We start from the raw sequence: 23,217 nt of genomic DNA, 5'->3' as shown, positions 1-23,217 counted from the left end.
ATTATGATGAGGATGATGATGATGATGATTACGAGGAAGATAATGACGGAGACGACCATGATGATAACACCGATAAAGATGAGTACAACTACGAGGATAATGATGAAGGAGATTACGACGACAAAGACGACGACTTCGACTACGACACTGATGATAATGATGATGATGGTGGTGGTGATGGTAGTAATACTGCTGCGCATTATGGTGGTGAGAACAATGAATGTGATGGAGAACAAGGTGAAAGTGTCAGCTCCGAAGTTGTAAACGATGTCAAAGGTGACAGCTTTAATCCCAGAGATGCATGTTCATTGGTAAGAGGTGACGGGCAGAGGAGCAGAATGGAAGGCAGAGGGGACAGAAATTCAGGACCTCGATGCTGTGACCACAATAAAGAATTAAACACCGTATCGACCAAAAAAACACCAGATGACTCGACTACACCAGAAACTTTGTCTGATATAAAGCCTTTAATTATGTATACAAATTATAACAATAAAGTCATTGACAGTCGAACGTAATCCGAAAAGCGGACTACTTGTGAATAAAACTATTCACAACCCTGAAGCAAAGGCTGCCACCAAACATGAACGTTATGACAAAGTTGCTCTAACAAGTAAAACAAGAAAGAATATATTTTTCCCTAAAATTACGTACTGGGACAGGACAATGGGACCGAGTTTGAAGAAACAAACGTAAGACACAGAGAATATACAATAAAAATCAGGCATGTATGTTTTGTGGTAAGCTTGTGACTAAAATTAGTAAACACTTACTCCTTGCCCATAAGTGGGAAGATGATGTACGCAAGGTAGCCTCTCTGGCAGTGAATTCTACAGAAAGACGCATTGCACTAGAGCTACTAAGAAACAGGGAAATTTCTATCACAATCAAAAATGATCTCGAAAGGCCGCGGTGAGCTTATCTTGGTGAGACGTCCTACAAAGGCTGTCAACCTACGAGAATATGGGCCATGCCCAGCCTGTCTTGGCTACTATCATAAAGCGGACTTATGGAAGCACGTGAAATACACATGTGTCTGCCCTAGTAAGGAGAAGGATGAAGTGAAAAATTCCGCAGACATAAAATATGAGAGTGATATTCTAATGGAAAAAAATCCTGCAATGAAAGGAATGCATAAAGTATTTGTTGGTATGAGAGCAGATGAACTCAGCAAAATAGCAAAAAATGACGATCTAATTTGTCGTCTTGGCGAAAGTTGGTGGCATAGATGCTGTGACATGGATCAAACCAAACGGAAATATTACACTTCACAGAAAATGAGAGAATCTGCTCGACTACTCAAAAATCTTAGAGTGTGTAATGACGACAATATGTCTATTAGTGACTTTCTTCGTCCTCAGTATTTTGACGACATTGTGCAGGCAGTTTTACTTACTAGTGGTCGAACAACGGGGTATGCTAAGTCTGCTGGTACAAATTACGGTACTGGAGATATGGAGAATCAGAGCTCAGATGAAAAACCGTCGGTCGCCTTGAAATTAGGGTATAATATTAGAAGGCTTACAGAGTTGAAAAGAGCTTTTGCTATCCGTACAAATGACAAGAACAAAGAAAGGGAATGCAAGAAATTTCTCGAACTATACACGACTGAGTGGAACGAAAAAGTATCATCACTGGCTCGAGCAAGTGCTTCATTAAGAAAATACAACAAAGTGGACAAGTTGCCGGAAAGTGAGGATATTAAGAAATTGGTTGTCTACCTAGAGACAAACATTGAAACCTGTGTAAAGGAGATAAGTTCAGTTCCAAGTCCTGAGAAATATCGACGGCTTCAATCTTTGGTGCTGACACGACTTACTGTTTTCAACAGGCGGCGAGCAGGAGAAATGGAACAGTTCCCGTGAGTATATTACTTATTTACTTTCTTGACAATACAATTGTAAGAAATCAAAAAAGCATTCAACTTGTACCATTCAGCCAGACATAGTAAACGCATCAAACACAAGTGTTCTAATTGTCGTCTTCTAACCCTTATCTTTTCAATATGACTATGTAGTGTTATTATTTTCCATAAGTCCCATCAATGTCACGATATGAATAGACTAAACATGTTATGTATGTTAACATTCGTAAGGCTATGGCGGAACAAAAGTTAGTTTGCTTCTTTATCTGGCATAATTCATTAAAACGGTAGAATTCAGGGCTTAGAGTTGTGGTCGTTCTGGTTGCATATGCGACCATTTGTTTTATAACGATGATTGCACTACGCAGTTGTATCTTGCTACTGTTTTTTACAAGATAGGTAGGACATCAAAACTCAGTAAAAGCCGTCAGTGGATGCTCACAATATTTTTACTTTGTCCTTCTTTGTAGGCTTACCTGTAAGCAGCAAGTCGGCCTAATACTTCGTCTATCACAGAAACGCATATGATTCAATGTCTCTTATGTCATCAATTCTTTTTGTGTTTTTGACAGGTTGTCAGCATATGTTGACCGGCCAAGATGGAAGAAAGACCGCCAAGAAGAAGTTCACAGAAACCTGTCTTCCTTAGAGAGACATCTTTTAGATTCTCTGGACATGATGTACATTCGTGGAAAAAGGGGGCGGAAAGTGGCCGTCATGATACCGAATGACTGCAAGGAGGCCATGGAGATTCTCTGTAACCAACGTACGACGGCAGGAATTACTAATTCGAACAAGTACTTCTTCGCCAGACAGAAAACAGCGTCATCACATTTACGAGCCTGTGACTGTTTAAGAGAGCTGACCAAAGAAGTTGCGCTGAAGAGTCCAGAAGTGATACGGTCCACGAAAATGCGAAAATATATCGCAACCGTTTCGCAGGTCCTGAACTTGAACGAAACACAATTGCATTGGCTTTCGGATCACTTAGGCCATTCCTTGAATGTACACAAAAATTTCTACAGGCTACAAGATTCAACTGTAGAAATGGGGAAGGTGGCAAAACTGCTGCTAGCCGTTGATAAGGGGAAAGTAGGTGCCTGTGCTGGAAAGTCATTGGATGATATCTCTTTTGAAGGTCAGTATCAATCATACTGTAATGAAATATTGCGAACTTCTTGAGCCAAAAAAAAATCAAAATGAAAATTGTCTTTTAAAAAGTGTTCAGATGAGTTATTTGGCAGAGAGATTTTGTGTTGACCCACTGAATATTTTCACGGACAAGAAATGTCATGTACCTTGGCAATGACCTTTTCATTACATCTCAAGCCGTTTTTGTACAGCTTATAAGATATATATTAAAATGGCATTTGTGTGGCAGGTAATGGAACCGTCAACTCGACGTTTCGTAGACACGGCTAACAAAGCTGCTCGTTTAAAGCTGTTCGCGAGCGAGTTCTTGATGGGGGGTGAACATTTTCCCGACTAACAGTGAGCAATTTCGACACATAAAGAGGAAATATAATTCTCCCTTATCCCAAAGGCTGACCTGAATAACGCGACCCTGATTGACCTTTCCCGTTCTTGGTGTGTGCGCTGTATTCTTACACACTCATTCCAGGGCACCAAGTACGCGAGCGGTCAATCGAGCCTGGAATGAATCGCGTATCAAGTTATCACGAGGGCTGGTAGAAATTTGTTAAGTCAATGACATTTAGGGCCAGAGAAACAAATTATAGTCCCCTTTGATTTTTTTAGCGACAAGTTTTTTACGCGCCAGCAAAATCGCCCCCTTGTAATATTGTTACTGATGACTGTGAGTTTAAACTTTACAAACTGTCAACGATAACCGACACATGACATTGACATGACATATAGAACAAAGTCTGAGCGTTTTCACATTCTCCGAAAAGAAAAAAAACTGTGTAGGCTATACATGCCCAAAAGTTTAATTTGGAATTGTACATTTGCCAAATTTCTAAACAAAATCAAGATTGACTCAAGTAGAAACGGGAACTCAGAGGTACAATGTTTTCAGATGACGCGAACTTGTATGTCAGAAATGAATGCCAGAATTAGCGTATTCAACCAACGACCAAATTGCAGCTGACTTTGAAATCAGTCTTGTTTATTTTGCCCAGTGTCCCAAGGGCAATACGATCAACAAAATACGAATGACACCAGCCATACTCCCATACTCAAAGCAACCAGCCTTGCTGCAGTTCATAGCCAACACCTGTTTTCGACGATTTTGTGTTCCGGGGGAAAATGGTCGGGAACAGGTTGTAAGCTAAGGAATCCTGTCGTCTTCTGCTCACAGCTACCCGGGATTTGAGAAACGGACAAGGTGCAATAGGGAAGTAATTGCCCCATCCCTGTTGGCTGCATTGCATCGCTTATCCCGGTAAATCGCCAATATTTGACACTTTTTGCCTGACGTGGCTCCCCCCGCGATGGTGTTGACTGCTGCGTCATGAGGCGCGGCTCTGAGGGGCGTGGCAAATAGCCGAACACTCTCGACATACAAATGCCTACCTTGTACTAGTTTTCGGTAGTTTTTGCTTATGAGTTTTCTTTCTTTCAATGGTCACGATTACAAGACTTTCGCCTTTCATGTTTAGATTTACAATAGATTATGTATTATTTTGCGGGCAGATATAATGTCACCTAGTGACAGTGACAGTGAATATGCACCATCGGCTTCAGGAGAACAGCCACAATATATTGATGCTGGCACAAATCGAAATGGAGAACACCAAGTTCACAACTTGACAGACCATGGTAATAAAGGTAAGCTGCCCTTAGGTCTACCTCTTCCTCCCAAATTCAACTAAGCGTAGCAGACATACTTTACTGTCTCTTTTATCTGTTTACTTTTCATATTTTTGAGTACTTCCGGTCAATGCGTCGATTTGTTTTCGAAAATAAATATGTTAATCTCAGATTTGATCGTACTATTTGCAATTTATACTTTTGATAATTCTTGGTTTTTCTTGGTAAATATTTTTCAAAACTTGTCTTCTCTGAAATCATTTGTAAAATAGCACTGAAATTTGGTCTTCAGGGTCCTAGGATTATTGTTGGTGTTAATTACATTAATTATGCAATTAGAGGCTATTTCAACACTTTAAGGCAAAACATGGTTTTTCTCTCTGCCACTTGTCTTGAAGCTTTTGACTTGAATATGCACTTTTAGGACGAAAGAAGATTAGTAAACACACCTGTTGTTATAACCATGGGTTTCCTAAGGGAGCTTTTATAGAGAGTGGTGTTATGAGCTCATTACCTTCAGTGTTACCTGCACCATTTTAGGAATACCTTTATTAAGTTGGTTGAAATTAGCATAAATTCTCTTATTTAATTTTTAGAATTGTATTCCTTTTTTACTCAATTTTCATAAACAAACAGTTCTTGGTATTTTTTATTGTTATTACCCAAACTCAATAGTATGAACATTATACAACGATACTTATGGTTTTTGTTTGGTAGCTCTGTCATCCGGTATGCCCTACACAACAGGACGAAAAATGAAGTCTCTTCAACAAACATATCTAACGGCTGATGGAAGGGTTGTAGAACTGCGCCGCAGTCCAAGAAAGCATCCTGGTAAGAATAATAGATAAGGACTAAAATTTCACTTTGCATTGGAAATTTAGAATTATCCTGCATTCATGGCAAAGATTAATGGCTTTTATACAACCCTTTTCAGAATTAGAGCGCGAAGCCACTGCAGTGAACTGCAATAAAACTGCTCACTCTAATTAGTTTCAGCTGTAGCCAGCTGGCAAAGTCGACAACATTGTATGTCCCATGCAGACAGTTTGTCTGGGAAAGTTGAAATAAAAAAGATTTGTACATGGACCAGTGCATGGTAATGTTACATTGTATCTTAATCTTGAACAAAGGGTGCCAATCGTAAACTCTCATTTACAACTCGAGCCTCAGACAGAGCTAGTTTTGCCTTTGTACAAGCAGACTTTTTGGTCTTTATCAAGTAGCCTTGTTCAACACCAAAGTGGTCACGGCTACAGCTGAAACTAATTAGTGTAAGCAGTTTTATTGCAGTTCACTGCAGTGGCTTCGCGCTCTAATTCTGAAAAGGGTTGTAATACGGTTCAGATCACTCGGACAAGAACAAAGTGAAGATTTTGCAGGAAATACTCTTCATAACCCCAAAACGTATCGATGCTTATCTGCCCATCATTGCCGGACGGCTGTATCATATTTCAATCGAGGAATATGAAGGCACCTTAAGTCATTTAAGTTTCATTTAAACCCTTAAAAATAATTGTGCTATTTCCGTATTGTGTACTTAATGAACACCTCAAAAATATTACTAAGTTCAAACTTAATAGTTTTGATATGCTTATCAACAAATATTACCTTATCTGAGTCTAAAAAACTGCAAAAAAGTTAGTTTTAAAATGTATATGGCAAAGCCAAGTAGTTTCAACAAAATAATATTTTATGTATTGTTTTATCGATTGATGCCAAACAAATAGAAGCGTTTATGTTGATAGGTTCTTGAACAACTTTAACTTACTTTGCAGGAAGTCAGCTCAAGTCAACACAGGTGTCATCGAGAGTACAAGTTCAAAGGACTTTGCAATCATCTTTTGATCAGAAGAAACAACCTGGTAAGTTATCAGAGTACGAGTAGAAGGAGAAAAGTGTTTGGTTTTGTCAGAGTATCATAAAGCCGAAAAGATGTATTTGTTGCTGGTAATCTCCCACATAACTTTGAGACCCAAAAGTATTTTGAAGCTTGGGTGTTGGCAGCACAGCTTATGTATGATAACTTAATTCACCATCTTCATCTTGCGCCCCTCAATTTCACAATACCTCTACGATAATACTAGTGCTTGTCACAAAACTTTTTTTATGGGTTACCAGTCCTTGAAGATGATACCACTCACTCTTTTCAAGTGAGGATGAAAATTCTGTTTAGAATTCTTATCGAAAATCTCCGCTGATAGAACTATTTCAATCGCTTTGATATTTAGTGCAAAGAGTATCAGGGATTACTTCATTTAAATTGTGTTTAAATTTTCATGAACTATACCAACATTAATACGTTGTGCGACTTTATTTCTTATTTTATGCCAATTTATGTCAAAAGATCATCTTCTGTGATACTCTCTTCTCAAAGCTTTCAAAATAGATTTGAAGATTTCTAGTTTATGCCCTTAGTGATAAATATATTCATAGAAATGTCCAATTGAATTTGAAAGTCTTTGAAAGCGCTCATCTAAGAGCTTTAAACTTAGTAAGTATGCTCATAGCAATGACCCTATTCTGATTTGTCATAGTGCATATTTGGGATGTTTACTATTTCTGATAGTATCGTTAATTTTTCTGATACTGTTCACCTACAGCCTTTCATATTCGATCTGCGAATTTCTTCTCATTTCTTGAAAGTAGTCCATTTTCAATTACCTTTTGACACCTACAATTTGCTTTAGATGTTTTCATATGTTATTTGTTGACACTAAGTGCTAACAGAGTGTCTCTGGACTAAGTGACTGTGTACGGATAAAAAGTGCTTTAGTTACATAACATGAAATTACAGACACTAAATTATCTGTGAATTATTAAGTAGAAAATAGAATCACATGATTTTTATCATTTATTTTCTTAAAAAGAGCATAGTGGAGCTCTGTTCACTTGTAGGTTATCTTCCCTAGTATATTCAACAATATCAGACTATATTCCTCAGGAGATCTATGCACAGCCTAAATTATCATATTTATGTCAGTAATGAGACTACATGTGTAAGACGAATAATATCTGGTTTGTTTTATAGCTTCAATCAAGAATTTACGATCGCCCAGAACAGAAGCAGGCGAATCTTCACCAGGAAAACTGCCTACGGATATCCGCAGAAGTCCAAGAAGACATTATGGCAAGTGTCTATAGTCTTTTCGTTTCTACTGTCATCGTAGTCCTGATAAATTCATAGTTTACTGTTCGAAATATTGAAATGCAAATGTATTGTAAAATATCTCAATCTCCTAAAGGCTATATACAGGAGAAATAGAAAGATTAGAACCAATAGTACTATGCCTTAAACAACAATATTTTGTTAATGAAACCAAGAACTACTAAGAATAAAAGTAAATATATTGAGGGGATCGGACAATGTTACATATTTGTCAGATTGGTTGCATACACTGCCATGTCGTATCAAAGACTACAATCACGAAAGATCAATAAATCCCAATGCTATGTGTACCAACGTGATAGAGAAGGAAAACGAATTCTACTTTAGGGTCTGCTTCAGGTCAAGTGTTCTGTTGTTCCTAGTATTTAAGTTAGTAATATATTATCGAAGTTCAAACTGTCAATAATTTGTGAACACAAAACAAGTAGTTTTTTTATTCCGCATTTTTACATTTAAATTAGCCAAAGCGAATCTTTGTTGTAAGTGGTTGACAATCCACAGACCATTTGAGAACAATGTTGAAAATATAATTATCCTTCTCTTGAAACCTACCCTAATGACCTAAACGTTCCATTGTTGAAAATATATGAAATACTATGTCAAAAGTTTATGTCATTTTGTCTGCTTTCAAAATAGTTGTACGACATGTGACTACAAAAGAAACTGGAGAAAATGCTGAGCAGGAGTTTGTAATTTTTTAAACTAGAATCTTATTGTTAATCAATAAATATGGAAGATACGAATGCGCTACAGTAGAGTGACAAATAAATATATACAGCTGTAATAATAATTCTGGAAAGTGGCAATTACAATATCACATTATGTTACCTCAACCCTTCAGAGAGTGCCAGTGTTCACACAAGAAGACATCATCAGCGTCGTCTTTAACAACAAGTGTACTTAACCCGTGCAGTCCAAGTAAACAACATTGTAAGTACCAGTAAACATTTCGTGACTGTAGTATGTAGTTTTATTGTGGTAAGATTTGTTAGGAACGGTTTTCACCGCAGGATAAAGAGAACACAAGAAGACTAATTTGGGATAATTGGATAGTGTCATTTAGTCGGTTTAATCTTAAAATGTAAGCTCATCTGGTTTTCTTTTTTGCAATACACTTGTTTTGATGGGTAATTTGTAACATTGTAGCTTTCTGCTACAGGGTACCTTACGTAATTTGATCAATTAAAATGTCATATTCTCCTTAATTAGTTTCAATCGTTACATTTGGTGAATTCAACTGTGAGAAAAGCCCATGCAGCTACTAAGGTATTGATTGCATTGGAATAATCTCACTCCCACCTATATGATAATTATTAACAAATAAATTAACACTTTATTCAACTTAATTTATTATTCTAATGAAGTTTGCTACCATTCTACTTATAAAAGCTTATTATTCAAACAAGTGCACACTGTTCTTACACAGCCTTTTCTTTACTCCAGTATATGGAGAAATGTATTAAGTGTCATGATGTGATGTATAAAGCTAAATATTTTTACCAGGCTGTCAACCTTCTCGAGAAATGTGTTTGTGTATTAAGATATACCGGTTAGCTTAGTAACAAGGAGGAGTGGAATACAGCACAACACGACTTCAGTTTGTCATCTCATTGCAGGTGCTGGGTTTGTAAGATCGCCCTGGACTAGCGATGAAACTGAAGCAGTCTGGAAGCATCTTGGACATCTGATCAAAGCTTCTATAACGCCAAACCAGCAGCAATGCCAATACTGCATCAAAAAGGCTGCACCCGTACTGAATTGCAGATCTTGGAAGGATGTCAAATACAAAGTCAGAAATACGATTGTAACAATTTCCAGACGAAAACGATAACTGAGCTGTAACTTTTGATGATATTTCCCTATTTTTGTTTTGTCACATCAACCAAAGCTTCTACCCCAGAGCATGTTTAGAGACACAGAATTCAGCTTGCCAATCCATCCTATACATGTGTAGACCACATAATTATTAGTGTTGACAAATGAATGATGACCTTTTGTAGAGTTCAGATGTACACATTAACAGTGCATATTACAAATATAGACTCCCTGTCAGCAAACAAAATATTTGGTGTTTCAACATTCATTGACGAGAAGAACAAGAATGTGCAATGACATACACAACAAAATGAGTGGAAAACTGATCAAATGTTACAGCTATTGCCACTTTATATAAAATTACAGAAATGTTATTGTCATATTATTTGTATGATTTATCCAACATGCCGGAAAGAGCATTTTGATAATTTTATACATAATCAGTGAGAAAAACTGTTATATAATATCAACCGCAAGGGCCAGCATAGATTATAAATTTGCAATGAGACACTACATTAAGCAAAAGTACAAATTTAAGCTCAAGGTTGTCTACTTCTGTGACTTTTGACGACATCGAAAAAAACTTCGACTTGTTTAATAGAGAAAGCAAAGTAAGTGATGAAACGGTAAGATAGATTTCCTCTCTTGTAAAGTATTTTTAAATTACAAAGATGTTCTGGCCGTTCAGATCAACAATCGCCATATTGACATTCCAGTGGGCGATCGTGAAAGTAGCGTTCTCCTTTGTGCCGACAATATTGTGATTATAACTTGACTCCAAGGATAAACTTTAAAGAGCTATCACAGCACGTCTCGCCCACTGGTGTCAAGAATGGCACATGCTTGTCAACAGGTCCAGTACTTGAATTTTCCATTTGAAAACGAAGTATAACAGACAACTTCAGCTTTCATAACAAGTATTGAAACAACATTTTGATGAATGATGGAGCAGGGATAATAACCGTTTGAGCACTGTCAATGTGTTTTTAATAATTTGTTTTTAAAATGTAATGACTCATTTAATAGTCTACCACACAACCGTATATTTGTAAAATAATAGTTTGGACTATCCTCAATTATTGTGCTTATATTTTAAACTAATGTTTAAAATGGAGCTTTTCAGTGTTTGAATTTTACAGCTGCTAGACGACAAGGTCTTGCGATCGTCATCGCTTTCATACATCACAAGGATATTGTTCTTGACTGAACTTAGTTTTGGTTTGTCCATCAGGCAGATTTGTCCGCAGATGTACTAGTATTCAAACGCCCTTCTCCTTATTGTTATTACATGTATTACACAAATATGCATACATTGGAAGAGATGTTAATAGTAATTGTTTACAGCTTACTCAAGTTATTATTGAAGGAAATAATCTTCTAGTAGCTAAAATGAAAAAAAAATGCGTGACGAAAATAGAGAGCCTGGCAACTACCTTTTTGTTGACTTTTTGTCTTCTCTTCAACCAAATACTTTGGTTGTCAAGATTGTAATGACAAATACAAGTGTTTCCCCAAAATGCTCTATGTTATGTTTGATCATGAAGGTGAAATTGCAATGAAGTCGATGCATTAACTGTCATGTGAACGTGAAATTTATAATGGTCTTTTACGGAGTAGATTGTACTACACATCCATCATATTAATGTATCATTTCCATTTGATTGAAATATATTATTAACCTCTGACAATGACGCGCCAGCTTTAACTTGATCTTGTAATATTCGTAGAGGTACCTGTGGCATAGACAGGCATTCAACAGGATTCAGCGTTCAAATTCAAAGGCAGTAACGATATGTTATATCACAGAATATTAAAACATTTGTCAAATTTTATACTGGAACATTACTGGTGAAATCTTACTTTGTTACACATGATATCATGATCTAGACTTACTTGATATAAAATACTGATATTTTATAAGCATTCCTTTTTATGATAATGGTAAGTTAAATTTCCATCTGATAACGATTCCATCGCCTTGCTGAGTTTTACTTTATTAATTGTAATATTTTGCATTGACAATGTCACTGACATTGGATGAATGTATCTTGCAATATTAGATATATCCTTTGTATTTGCAGAGAATAGCAGATATAGGAGAATATGTATGATTAACAAAGCTCCATTGGTAAAAAGTAGATTCTGTTGAATTAATTTGCTGTTTCCTTCCACAGTTATACTTTCGCAACTTTTGATTCCGTTATTCATGTATGCTTCATGTATGCTTCATTTTATGAATTATGAATGATTACTGTAGTCTTCTCTTTAAGTTTGCAGTTTGTCTCCATCAGGAGGTAATCATTAGGTCTAGAAACAAAACAACAAAAATGTCAACTTTATCGAAGTACTATGCAGTTTCAGTAAAAATGACAAAATGATGCACTTCTTTCTGGATAGTGTTTCACTTGTCTCCTACCACTCACCATTACCAGTACGATCTACACTATCATAGCATCTGTTTCAGTGCAAACTTTTCCAACAGAGAATACCCTGAATTGTTTAAGTGAAGAATTACTTTAGAAAACAGGCAATGAATAATATCGCGGAAAATGTAGTCCATTTATTAAACAGAATTTTTACACAACTTTTGTAAGAATTTTCATTTATTTCGAATCACCTACCATAATAAACTGTCTGAAGACAATGGTATAAAATATATCATCCAGTGAGTGTATGTATTATGTACATCATTTGTGTAGTGACTGCATAGCTTTTTGCAGCTAGCCGTTTTGACAACTGAGATGTTCTAGAATTTACTTGAATTTGCTGAAAGTTACTTGAAACTCTAACAAATCGTATTGCCTATCAATGTTAGTGACTTGCACTCATATTTCATCAAAATAACACGTACAGGTTGCACATTAAAAAGTACTGCATCAAATAATCCATAATCAATAGTGTATCAGAGCTCTGCTGTGTGTGGCGCTTTCATTGCAATGGCCATTCTCACCAAGGCTAAAAGTCGCTACAGTTTCAAGTACACTTATTCACAAATTTCAATTAAACTTTGATCATACCGACTTTCAAGTCAATATTAAACATCTCAACTGTCTAAACAGGTTGCTGCAATGATTTCTGTCGTTGCATGATAAGGCAGTTTGCTGTTCTTCAAGTGCCATTGCCTTAACATTTGTAAACATTCAATCTTATATGTATTGAAATCTGCTGCAGAGATGGCGACATTTGAACCTCTTCTTGCTCTTTATTGTTCCCACCTTGCTACATCAGACAAAAGCAGATCCCACTCAAATCTCTCACTTTTACAGGAGTATAAAATGTATTAATATGATGTTTCGAACTGCACTTCTCAATGATTTATCTCCCGAGTATGTAGACGTGTGCACTGTCCAAATGATTGTGGAGCGGAGGTGTTCAAGGCCACCCCCACCGACAAACCTACCGAAAGAGTATAACCTCTGCAATTTTGACACCACCTTTTCTTCTCATAATGTACATATTCCTTTATTTGACTCGAGCATGATCTTTGAACCCACATTGGCACATTAACCTATAATTTGTACAAGTGGTTGACGAGCGTGAAGTTTGCTTCATCCCCATCCTCAGAACCAGGCTCCCATGACTTCGATTGCGACGTAATGGCTATGATTGTGTGAAAAATGCAATTCTTAAATCGGACGAGCAGGTACCAGAGGCTTACCAGCAAACGTTCAGAACTGTTCACAAGCAAGGCGATCAAAGTCATGTTGACTTTGATAAAGAAAGGGAAAGATAAATCGATATATGGTTGCACGCGAAAGGAATAAATCAGAATTATGATAAACTAATTAGGAAGCTAATGTTGGTTGAAGTGTTTAAACGATGTGTACATGTTGATATAACAAGTCACTTGGATGAACACAAAGTTCGAAAGTTGCAAAAAGCTGCCACAGTGCATGGCTGATGATTATTCTTTGACCTACAAACCGAGCTTTAATTGAAGCAGTCAAATCGGTCAAATCCTTGTCAAGTGATTTCCTATCTCCAAATCAATATAAAAATCTAAATAAAATTCTCCATCTTATCATAAAGTCAAGGAAAAATACTAATTTCCAAGAAAAAGGTAAATTTCGGATCTTAAAGACTACCTGTGCCTGATGAAAAAAGAAAGGCCATGTCATTTCACTGTAATGGGTTTTGAAAAGTCAGGTAAATAAAGTAAACATTGAACTGACTGCTTACACCATTGCAGGGAGACTTCCAAAAATATCCAGTGTCTTTAAAATTGGAAATTTGTTGAAAGGTCAAAGTCGGATGTTATAGACAATTTTAAACCCTTTGTCTTTGAGGGATTTTTATTCTTAATTAGGAATGACACTAATCTTCGACTCATAAAGATACTGCGTGACACAGCAGCATCATAAACTTTATTATTATAGAGTGTGTTACCTTTGTCTGGAATGAACTCAGCTAAAGTTGATGTGTAAATAAAAATTGTAGAATTGGGTTATATTAATGTGCCATTGCATTCGATAAATTTACAGTCAGACTTAGTTTCATAACCTGTTACAGTGTGAGTACGACCCACTCTACCTGTTGAAGGTATTTCTATGTTACTAAAAATGATTTGGCTGGAGGAAAAGTGTTCCCCAATGCAATTGTAACTGAGAAATCTAAATTGATGACGGGCGTTGTGATCATGAAACCGAAATATTTGCCGCTTGTGTTGTAACTAGGGCCATAGGTCAAAAGGACTCAATTCATAGTAAAGATGTGACAGATAGATTTAATGATGATGTTGATATAGGACTAGATGACACCTTCTTTTCTCGACTTGATAAGAGTCACTCTACTGTTAATAACGGCAAAGATTTCTCCAATCTCAGTAATAAAATGCATTCTAAAATGAGGACTCTATCAAGCAAAATTTCAGTCGTAAAAGACTTATTACAGAACAGCAAAAGGATCCTGAAATTGTGAATTTAAGGGAAAGGTCATTGTCCCTCAGTGAAATTATTTCTATACAAAAAATGGCAAACTTATAGGAAACTGGCGGCTACCTGATGCATCAGCTGAAGATGAAGGAAGAATTTTTGATCTCGTACAGATATAATTAGTTTAACCCACGACAATCTATGAGTGGGTATCTTGGAATAAATAAAACTCATAATAAAATTAAGACAACCATTTCTACCGGTTAAACGAGACGGGATGTGAGTAGATGTTGTAAATCATGTCAAATGGTAGGCAAACCAGATCGAAAGATTCAAGTTGCCTCCAGCCTATACCAGGGGTTTCATTAAGAGCCGGCAGCCGGCGAAATTGACCGGTTACTCTCACGATTTCGCCGGCTACTTTTTTGGAAATTTGAACTCTTTCATAGCTAAAATATTTTTTACCTTCGGAAATGATACGGACAAATTTCACAAGCTGTGTAATCAAACTTTTCAACGGCTTTTATGTGAAACAAAATTTAGAAGACGAGCGACTACTACGATCGCCTTGTACTACGATGCAGCACGGTCTTGCGTATACTGCCTCAATAAGAATCGGAATTGCAATTGACGATTCTATTGGCTACCTGAATTGCTGATTCCTATTTGGTTACCTTTATATACGCAAATGAAAACGTGCATACTACACCTGTCGGCCGTCGTTAGCTCAACTCAAAATGGTCGATGAACAAATGAAGACGGAAGCGATCGCAAGGTCAAGCTTCGCTGTACGATCCTCGGTTTTGAAGTGAACCAAGAAACAAGAGAAGGATAATTCCGTGGATTTAAACTGCTTTCGAAGGCAATGACCTGATTTTTTTCGAACGAAAAACTTTCCGGTTACAGTTGGAATTTTAGTAAGCCGATGTGCGTTGCACTACGGTAGGCGTAATTGTGAAGGAGTTTAACCAGCTGGACGTATGATATGTACTGCTCTTCGGTCTATCGACGCCAATAGGAAAGTCGCCCAGAGTGGTTACAATACTGTCAGACCTCTAAATTCACTTCAAAAGCGATCGTCAGGTTAAATCCAATTGTGCGCTTCTAAACGTACAAATTTTCATATCCTATATCAAGGTTCTTACTTTGCATACCCATATAGTCAAATAACCTTGAGGATCTTTGATTCTATTTTCGAAATATGGTAATGATTGTCATTTTTATCATTACTCGTTATATAAATTATCCTTTTTACCTCCTTAGTGGTATCAAAGTTCTTCATCTACAGATTTCCATACCAAACATCAGGGTTCTTAATTTTAAGCATAACATTATGAGTGTTTCATCCAGGATGGCATCAACAAGGGGAATTTTCCCCCCTTTATCGGAAAATTTCGGGGGCATTTCACCAGTTCATGTGTTCTACTTGTACCTCTAAGGTGTGACTGGCACCATTTCATGGAAGGGGGGAGTGGTCCCCTTGACAAATTAATTGGGGTGCCAACATTTCAACAGAGGGGGAATCCCCTATCCCCCTGTCTAGATATAACACTGTATAATATCATCTACATATCAAATTTATATCATTAATAATTATTAATAGTGAATTATAAAAGGTTACCTCCTTAAAGCATAGAGGCTCTAAAGACTTGTTTTCTTTGTTCAAATTATCGTCAACATCACCACATTTTATCATTTTTAATTATGAATTATCATATTTAGGCCTAATCTCCTAGGAAAATGGCTTTTATGATATGAACACAAATTGCCATGAGACACTGCTGACTATTCCCCTGAAAATACTAGAAATTCAAGTAACTGTAAGCTGTGAAGTAGATGTTAGTAAATTTTAGCTCATTTTTTCAGGGTTTCCGGCCTTCGGCCGGGAGGGGGAACACCCCCTCCCGGACCCTCCCCGACGACGACCGCTTTGTGGTCATGGCAGATGCAAGCCGCCTACTTTTCCATTCTAGCCCCCTACTTCAAATCTTAATGAAACCCCTGGCCTATACCCGCTTTTTTCTGAACCATTTTAGTCAAGCTTTGATAGATGACTACAGCTGCTAACTATGTCAGGTTTGACTGAGTGCTTGTTTTATACTCTAGAACCTTGACAACCAAACAATTTTCAGGCCTAATGAAAGCCAAAAGGAGGAGAAGAGGAGAGTGCTGATTGCAGGATGTTAATTAAATGAAATCGTAGTCAAGAGAACATACTACACAATTGTGTTCCGATGTTGCTCAACTAGGAAATAGCTGCCAGGTATTGTTTGTGGCCGATGCCTTGATTGTAGTATAAATGAACGTAATGATTTATGCTTGTATGGCTACAATGAGAGTTTATATAAATCGGGTGTAGGGGTCGCAGTCAGAAAAACTGTAACAACTTAGTTCAGTTATTGAACCAATCTTTTTAAGTTTGGGGATTTGGCCGAGCGGTTCTGTCTGGGGCTTCTACGCTAGGTGACTGGGTACCGTACGTTGTGAATTCAAATCCGATTGAAACCACCGTAATTACTTCAAGTAGTGTCGTCAATATTGCGAAGTCATCTCTTCTAAATTATAGGAGCTTAGATAGTAATGTACGGGTTTACAGAGGTTTCACACATAATTTACTGCGACCCTTGTTGTAATAATAACTGTTTCTGCCATTAAAAATAAAATTTAAACATCAAATCCGCTCTGACATGAAAGAGCTCTATTATAGTAAGTGTTTGGGAGGAAACATCATTCTGTATCTTTGCTGTAAAAAACAAGTTACCAGTAGTGCTCAGTAGACACCATGGCTAGTCTGCATGATGTTTGTTTGTCTTGTCACTTGTCTACTTCGATGTTTCAACCGTGAAGGAAAGCATACTACCAAATAACATTAGCTTCCTGTGACGTATGTGTGCAAACATTCCATTCGACCAGTCGAAGCACACTTGGGCGCCATTTATTCGTGGTGAAGGAGAATCGCGCAACTTACCATGATGCCCGACTTGGAGCTGTAAATAGTTGCTTGAAAAGAAACTATATACCAACATCACTTTTCTGTAAGTAACAACCAAGATTTTTATTCACTTAGTTTGTATTGCACTGCCAGGTTCCAAATAAATTTAAATTCAAAAGAGAAAAAAGACAGCTGTACGTAGACCATTGACTGCCAGGTCTGATTTACCATGAGGAGTGGGCACATTCCAGTATTCGATTCATGTTGCTGATGAGGAATCTTAACCTATCGCTTAACGTTAACACATTTGTAAAATTACTCCAAAAACATCACTTTGCAAGCTAATGTAAAACTTACAGGTCTTTATGCCTTGTCCATCCGGACTTGCACGTTCTCATGCTTTTGGCGGCAATACAAAATTTGGCGGGAAATACTGCTCGCCATTGCAACACTGGTACAGGTTGACCCCTTAAGATGTATCAACAAACGAGACAGACAGTGTTACATGCATCTTCACCCTAATGAATCAAAAAACCTCTGTCCAGCGATTGAGATTCGATGGGCAGCAGGAATTGGGGCAATGCCGGTGTGCTTTTAAAAAATGTATCCTTTCCCCGTCCCGTTTTCAAAGTTAGACTCTCTATTTTATCTAACGCTGTTAAACTTGATCCGACTCTCACAAATAGGGATGAACTTACAAATACAGCCAATCAGACACATGCACAATGCCTCAGTGGGAGTAGTTCGATTTCAAACACCTTGGCTTTGGGGCAAGATTACATTTAAGAAACGCCTTTCGAGAGGTATCTTGTGTGTCACCGTGGAATCCGTTAGCATCTGTCGTCAGTAGATTTTTATTTATCTTTCAACTACTCTCCGGACAACAGCCCTCCCCCGACCATAAGTGTCATCGCGCAAGTGGCGGTTTTTATTTTTGTGGACAGTCTAACAGCTCCGTGATTGCCAAAACTGGGCCATTTTGAAGGGCGCTTAACATAATACGGCAATTTTATTGATAATTTGATTTTTACCGATATCCTCCCTATGTGCCTTTTAGTAGCATCGTAAAGTTAGTTGCGTAGACAGAGAATGCCCATGCTAGGAGTGAGAACCCAATATGCCAGCTCTCAAATAAGACGTGGTGATGGTGGGGAGGTGGTGGACTCCGGGATGATTTGAAATTTCTTGGGATAGTAAGGGGCATCTGTAAACCGTCTGCACTAGTCTTGTTCATGGGGGTTCTGAAAATATGTTCGTTCCTATTTTTACATCTTCAGATTCCATTCCAGATTCAATTAAAAATGATCGAATATTCCACATTGTCAAGTCATCCAATGGCTCTAATGTTAATAATAATTAAACAAATTATGGAATCATTTTGTATCGTTTCATGACAGCTGATTTTAAATATTCTAAAATAGTATGAACACAAATGAATTTTAAAGTAACAATGGACAGAAGCTGAAGCTGCTGAATGATCAGTAATTATTTTAAACGTAATATTTAATATTTTTCTCATCTCAATATTTTCATTGTATTTCAGATGGTTTTGTTTTACTGAATTGTTTAAAATCGTGTTGAAATGCGTATGTTTATTAATATAGCTTGAGTATGAATATGCTGTGTTGTAATTAACAATTTCGAAGTTTAATTTAAGACTGGACTGACATGCAACTACCTTCAATACGAGAATACACAATAATGATGAAAGCTCATTGATAATCTGAACCATGAATATCTCAACATGATAGGGTGTAAAACGACAGATCAGGGTTGATACAAAGAGTAAAAATAGAAAACAAAGTTACATGTATTCAGAGTAATTTCAAACCCTAAGGTTATCAAACTGCATCTTACGCATATGTACTAAACAGACCTGCTATAAAATATTGTAACCTAGGTTATATTTGCATACGTTTAGAATATGTGGACACTTTTTCAGCATTCCCGCTCTTTTCACAGGTTACCTCAAAATCCAACTCTCGCAACGTTGCTGAAGAAGATGGACTCGTCTACCGTAGGTGCTCTTGAACATCCGGACAAAGTGAGTTGACATCACCTTCATATTATAAGAATACAAATCAAATCAAGCCATGATGATGGCGTTCGAAAATGTACAAAGCCGTCACTCCAGATGAGTTCGAGGCGTAAAATTATAAGGTTCTAGAATTTTTCTCAGTAGCCATTTACTCATGTATACGATGGCCAGATGTGCAAGTGTAACAAAGTTAAGGCACTAATATGTACTTCTCTTCGAGGACGCAATCCATCTCAAGGACTTTTAACATTATGAACCATACCGTGTTACTTTTTCCAACACAATGGCAAACGAGGATTGTCAGAATATCAGTCACTTACAATGTTATTTTATTCATACAGAGAATAAGATGGCGACAAAGATCTAGAAGAGAAAAGAGTCTGAAACGGCTGAGAAACAAGAAGAATAAAAAGAAGAGGGTGGAAACACCTGTCATGAAAATGGAAGGATCACCAACTGCTCCGAACTATCGTCGTACAAATTTGGAGCCCGGACATAGTCAAAAAGATGTTCCTCAAAGCTATGCATACGTGCTCCTGGAAAAAATACAAAAGTTGGAAGAACAGCTTGCAAGCTCTGCAGATTATAGAAATACCGCTGGATATCCCAAAGCATCTGAGATAGATAACAGCATACGTTCGAAAATTGCTCGCATGACGAGTGGTGTTCCATATCAATATGCTCAACTACTCGTACAAAAGGTACAAAACCTCAAAAGACAAGTTGCAATATCATCATCAGTCTCAGATATAGATCACACTGTGGATGGACAATGCACGAGATCATCAGCAGGTCTTGATAGTAATCAAGTACAAAATATGACTGAACCATACGGAGATAGATTACCACTTTCAACCAGCATGCAGACTTCGGACATAAAACTTGCCAAATCTTCATCGTTTTCAAATGCCAGTCCAAATATTGAAGACTTAAATTTCTCTGACATTTCGGACGTTACTTCTGACATTGTATCTACTTTCGACATGGATGCATCACCTGCAAGATTCTATAACAAACAGTGTACCAAAGACAGCTATCAAGTGAAAATATTAGCAAAGAGATTCGAAAACAAAATAGCGAGGTTAAAAATTTTCTGGAAAAACTTGCTATTTTCAGAAACTGATCGTCAAGCTATAATGGTAAGGGAAGCTTGCAGAAAGCGACTCGCCTATACAAATGCAGACCTATATAAACATTAAGATGTTTACGACGATTGCTGTAATTCACACTCTAATATTCACATTTATAGTATAGCTTGGTTCAGGGCAATCATCACTGTCATTCACACATTAATATTCAAATCTGTGGTATAGCTTGATTCAAGGCAATTGCCACTGTCATTCACACATTGATATTCAAATCTGTGGTGTAGCTTGATTCAGGGCTATCACCACAGTCATTCACGTATTAATATTAATATTTGTGGTACAGCTTGATTAAGGGCCATCACCACTGTCATTCACACATTAATATTCAAATCTGTGGTATAGCTTGATTCAGGGCAATCACCACTGTCATTCACACATTAATATTCAAATCTGTGGTGTAGCTTGATTCAGGGCAATCACCACTGTCATTCACACATTAATATTCAAATCTGTGGTATAGCTTGATTCAGGGCAATCACCACTGTCATTCACACATTAATATTCAAATATGTGGTATAGCTTGATTCAGGGCAATCACCACTGTCATTCACACATTAATATTCAAATCTGTGGTATAGCTTGATTCAGGGCAATCACCACTGTCATTCACACATTAATATTCAAATCTGTGGTATAGCTTGATTCAGGGCAATCACCACTGTCATTCACACATTAATATTCAAATCTGTGGTATAGCTTGATTCAGGGCAATTACCACTGTCATTCACGTATTAATATTTATATTTGTGGTATAGCATATTCCAGGGCCGTTACCACGGTCATTCATACAATAATATTCACATTTATGGTATAGCTTGATCCAGGGTAATTACCACTGTCATTCACACATTAATTTTGATATTTCCTGTATAGCTTGATAAAGGCCAATTATTTTTGTCATCGACTAATAAATAGATGTGACAAAATTTAGGAATACATTTAGAAATCAACTAGAAACCTTACTAGGTTTAAATTGACATAGGTTTATAATTAGTCGTTTTTTTTATTTTGCAAACGTTGTCGTATATAGTTAGCTGTCAGTTTTGTAAATTAAAAAAATGCAGAAACTAACAACAATTATGGCTCTATATGTGCGTATATATCGTCTTCTTACTATTCCTTCGCCTAGCCTACTAATATGTCACCAGGTCAGCAAAGTCAGTTAACTTTTGATATCTAAGTTTGGTGGGCAAAACACGTAGAGTTCCAGCTCGACCATTACTCCGCGGAACTTGTCTGCAAATTGAAAGCGTTTTAAAGGGCGCAAACTTTACAGTGAGTACAATGCAGAACTGTGTTTTACCGTGGACCGACGGCCCTAACACGCAGTGATTAATGACTCATAGTCAAAGGTGAGACCTCAAGGCTAGGGGTCACACACAAGATGTTGGAATGGTTATTCTGTAGCTGTCATTACGCGGGGGTAATCATGAATTTAAACTGTGAAATAATGTATGTGATTGTGATACAGATGTCAAATGTATCCGAATGTCAAAACTTAACACTAAATTCATCGTTTTCGTTTATACATCCTTTAAAGAGTCTAAGAAGAATGACAGAAAGCTGCAATACACTATTCTCAGTGTTGTATTGGCCTGGATTGGGCCGTTAACCCAAGCAGAACTTCGCCGTCAGGTATCTTTAAGTCAGAACCCTTACGGGGCCCCTCAGCTGTGTACTATTACTTGGGCAGGCTACCACTTCTGCTGGTAAAATACACACACTGTCTTAAGTCCTGTACAAACCTGTGTCACGACACGGAGGCCAGCAGAAAGAAAAAGCGTCGCTTTAATATGAGTTTGCAAAATACCACAGCACAATATATCACATATTTACCTTAAATACAATAATACACAAATATATCAACAAAAAGCAGAATATTTGTGGGTTTTTGTTGATTTTACCAAAGCTTTTGATTCGGTATGGAGAGTTGGTGTTTTCATAAAGTTCTCAAAAATAATATTAATGGCAAATTATACAGCCTTATTAAACACATGTACACTAACACAAAATTACATATCAAAACAATCAATTTTGTCTCGTCCGGCTTGAAAGTTGGAAAAAGGACTGTGTTTTAAGTTCTAGTCTGTTCAATTTATATGTCAATGACTTGAAAATAAATCTGGGCAAAGTAATTACTGAACCACCAGAGTAGAATAATACTCAAGTTAGCTAGTTATTTTACGCTGATGGCCTTGTCTTAATCTCTACCTCAAAAGTAAGATTTGCAGAGGGAGCTATATATATACACATATTTTGCTTTAAGTGAAAACTCAATTTACAGAAAACCCAATAAATTAATTTTAGTTAATCTCCTATGATAGAAAAACACTTATTTAACTTTGCAGTACATGCACCAAATCTGTTAAGAGCTATACATACCTAGGATTGACAATTAAATCAAATCGTCGTTTCATTTAGACAATTACAAATTTGGCTGATAAAGCAATGAAATCATTGTATAATTAAAAAGGGTTTAATTGCACAACAGTAAGATAAAATTTCCCCTAGACATATTCAATGTTTTAATTAAACCTGTTCTACCGTATGGCTCACAGATTTGTGGACAAGACCTCATGGATTACAAAAAAGGGAAAAAATCAGCAAT

At 37.0% G+C, this 23,217-nt stretch overlaps 1 protein-coding gene and 1 long non-coding RNA gene across 3 annotated transcripts in view; both read left to right on the top strand.

Annotated features, from left to right (window-relative positions):
* The window catches only part of LOC139148732 (uncharacterized), a 55,849-nt gene extending 33,823 nt beyond the window's left edge, over nucleotides 1-22,026 (top strand). The window contains exons 1-3 of one of the 2 annotated variants that reach the window (XR_011555988.1): nucleotides 17,445-17,526; nucleotides 19,386-19,467; nucleotides 19,803-22,026. This is a non-coding gene — a long non-coding RNA (uncharacterized lncRNA). Of the gene's footprint in view, nucleotides 1-17,444; nucleotides 17,527-19,385; nucleotides 19,468-19,802 lie in introns of those variants that run through there. The other variant, XR_011555987.1, reaches the window with a different exon arrangement.
* On the top strand, nucleotides 894-7,780 carry LOC139146935 (uncharacterized). Its single transcript, XM_070717796.1, has 6 exons — nucleotides 894-1,861; nucleotides 2,437-3,002; nucleotides 4,520-4,654; nucleotides 5,354-5,470; nucleotides 6,415-6,501; nucleotides 7,668-7,780. The coding sequence occupies exons 1-6, from the start codon at nucleotides 894-896 to the stop codon at nucleotides 7,778-7,780; spliced, it is 1,986 nt and encodes a 661-aa protein (XP_070573897.1).
* Nucleotides 22,027-23,217: the final 1,191 nt, after the last annotated feature.

The sequence above is a fragment of the Ptychodera flava genome, chromosome 13, assembly GCF_041260155.1.
Source record: "Ptychodera flava strain L36383 chromosome 13, AS_Pfla_20210202, whole genome shotgun sequence".
Classification (NCBI taxonomy): domain Eukaryota; kingdom Metazoa; phylum Hemichordata; class Enteropneusta; family Ptychoderidae; genus Ptychodera; species Ptychodera flava.
The sequence above is the reverse complement of the archived record's forward strand: the minus strand, read 5'-3'. Positions and strand labels throughout refer to the sequence as shown.

What these genes read in the sequence shown, in the direction of transcription:
- LOC139146935 (XM_070717796.1), top strand. Translation starts at nt 894, where the DNA reads ATGATCTCGAAAGGCCGCGGTGAGCTTATCTTGGTGAGACGTCCTACA. An exon ending in GGATGATATCTCTTTTGAAG is followed by an intron (nt 3,003 to 4,519) that starts GTCAGTATCAAT and finishes TTTTGCGGGCAG; the next exon opens with ATATAATGTCACCTAGTGAC. An exon ending in GACAGACCATGGTAATAAAG is followed by an intron (nt 4,655 to 5,353) that starts GTAAGCTGCCCT and finishes TTTGTTTGGTAG; the next exon opens with CTCTGTCATCCGGTATGCCC.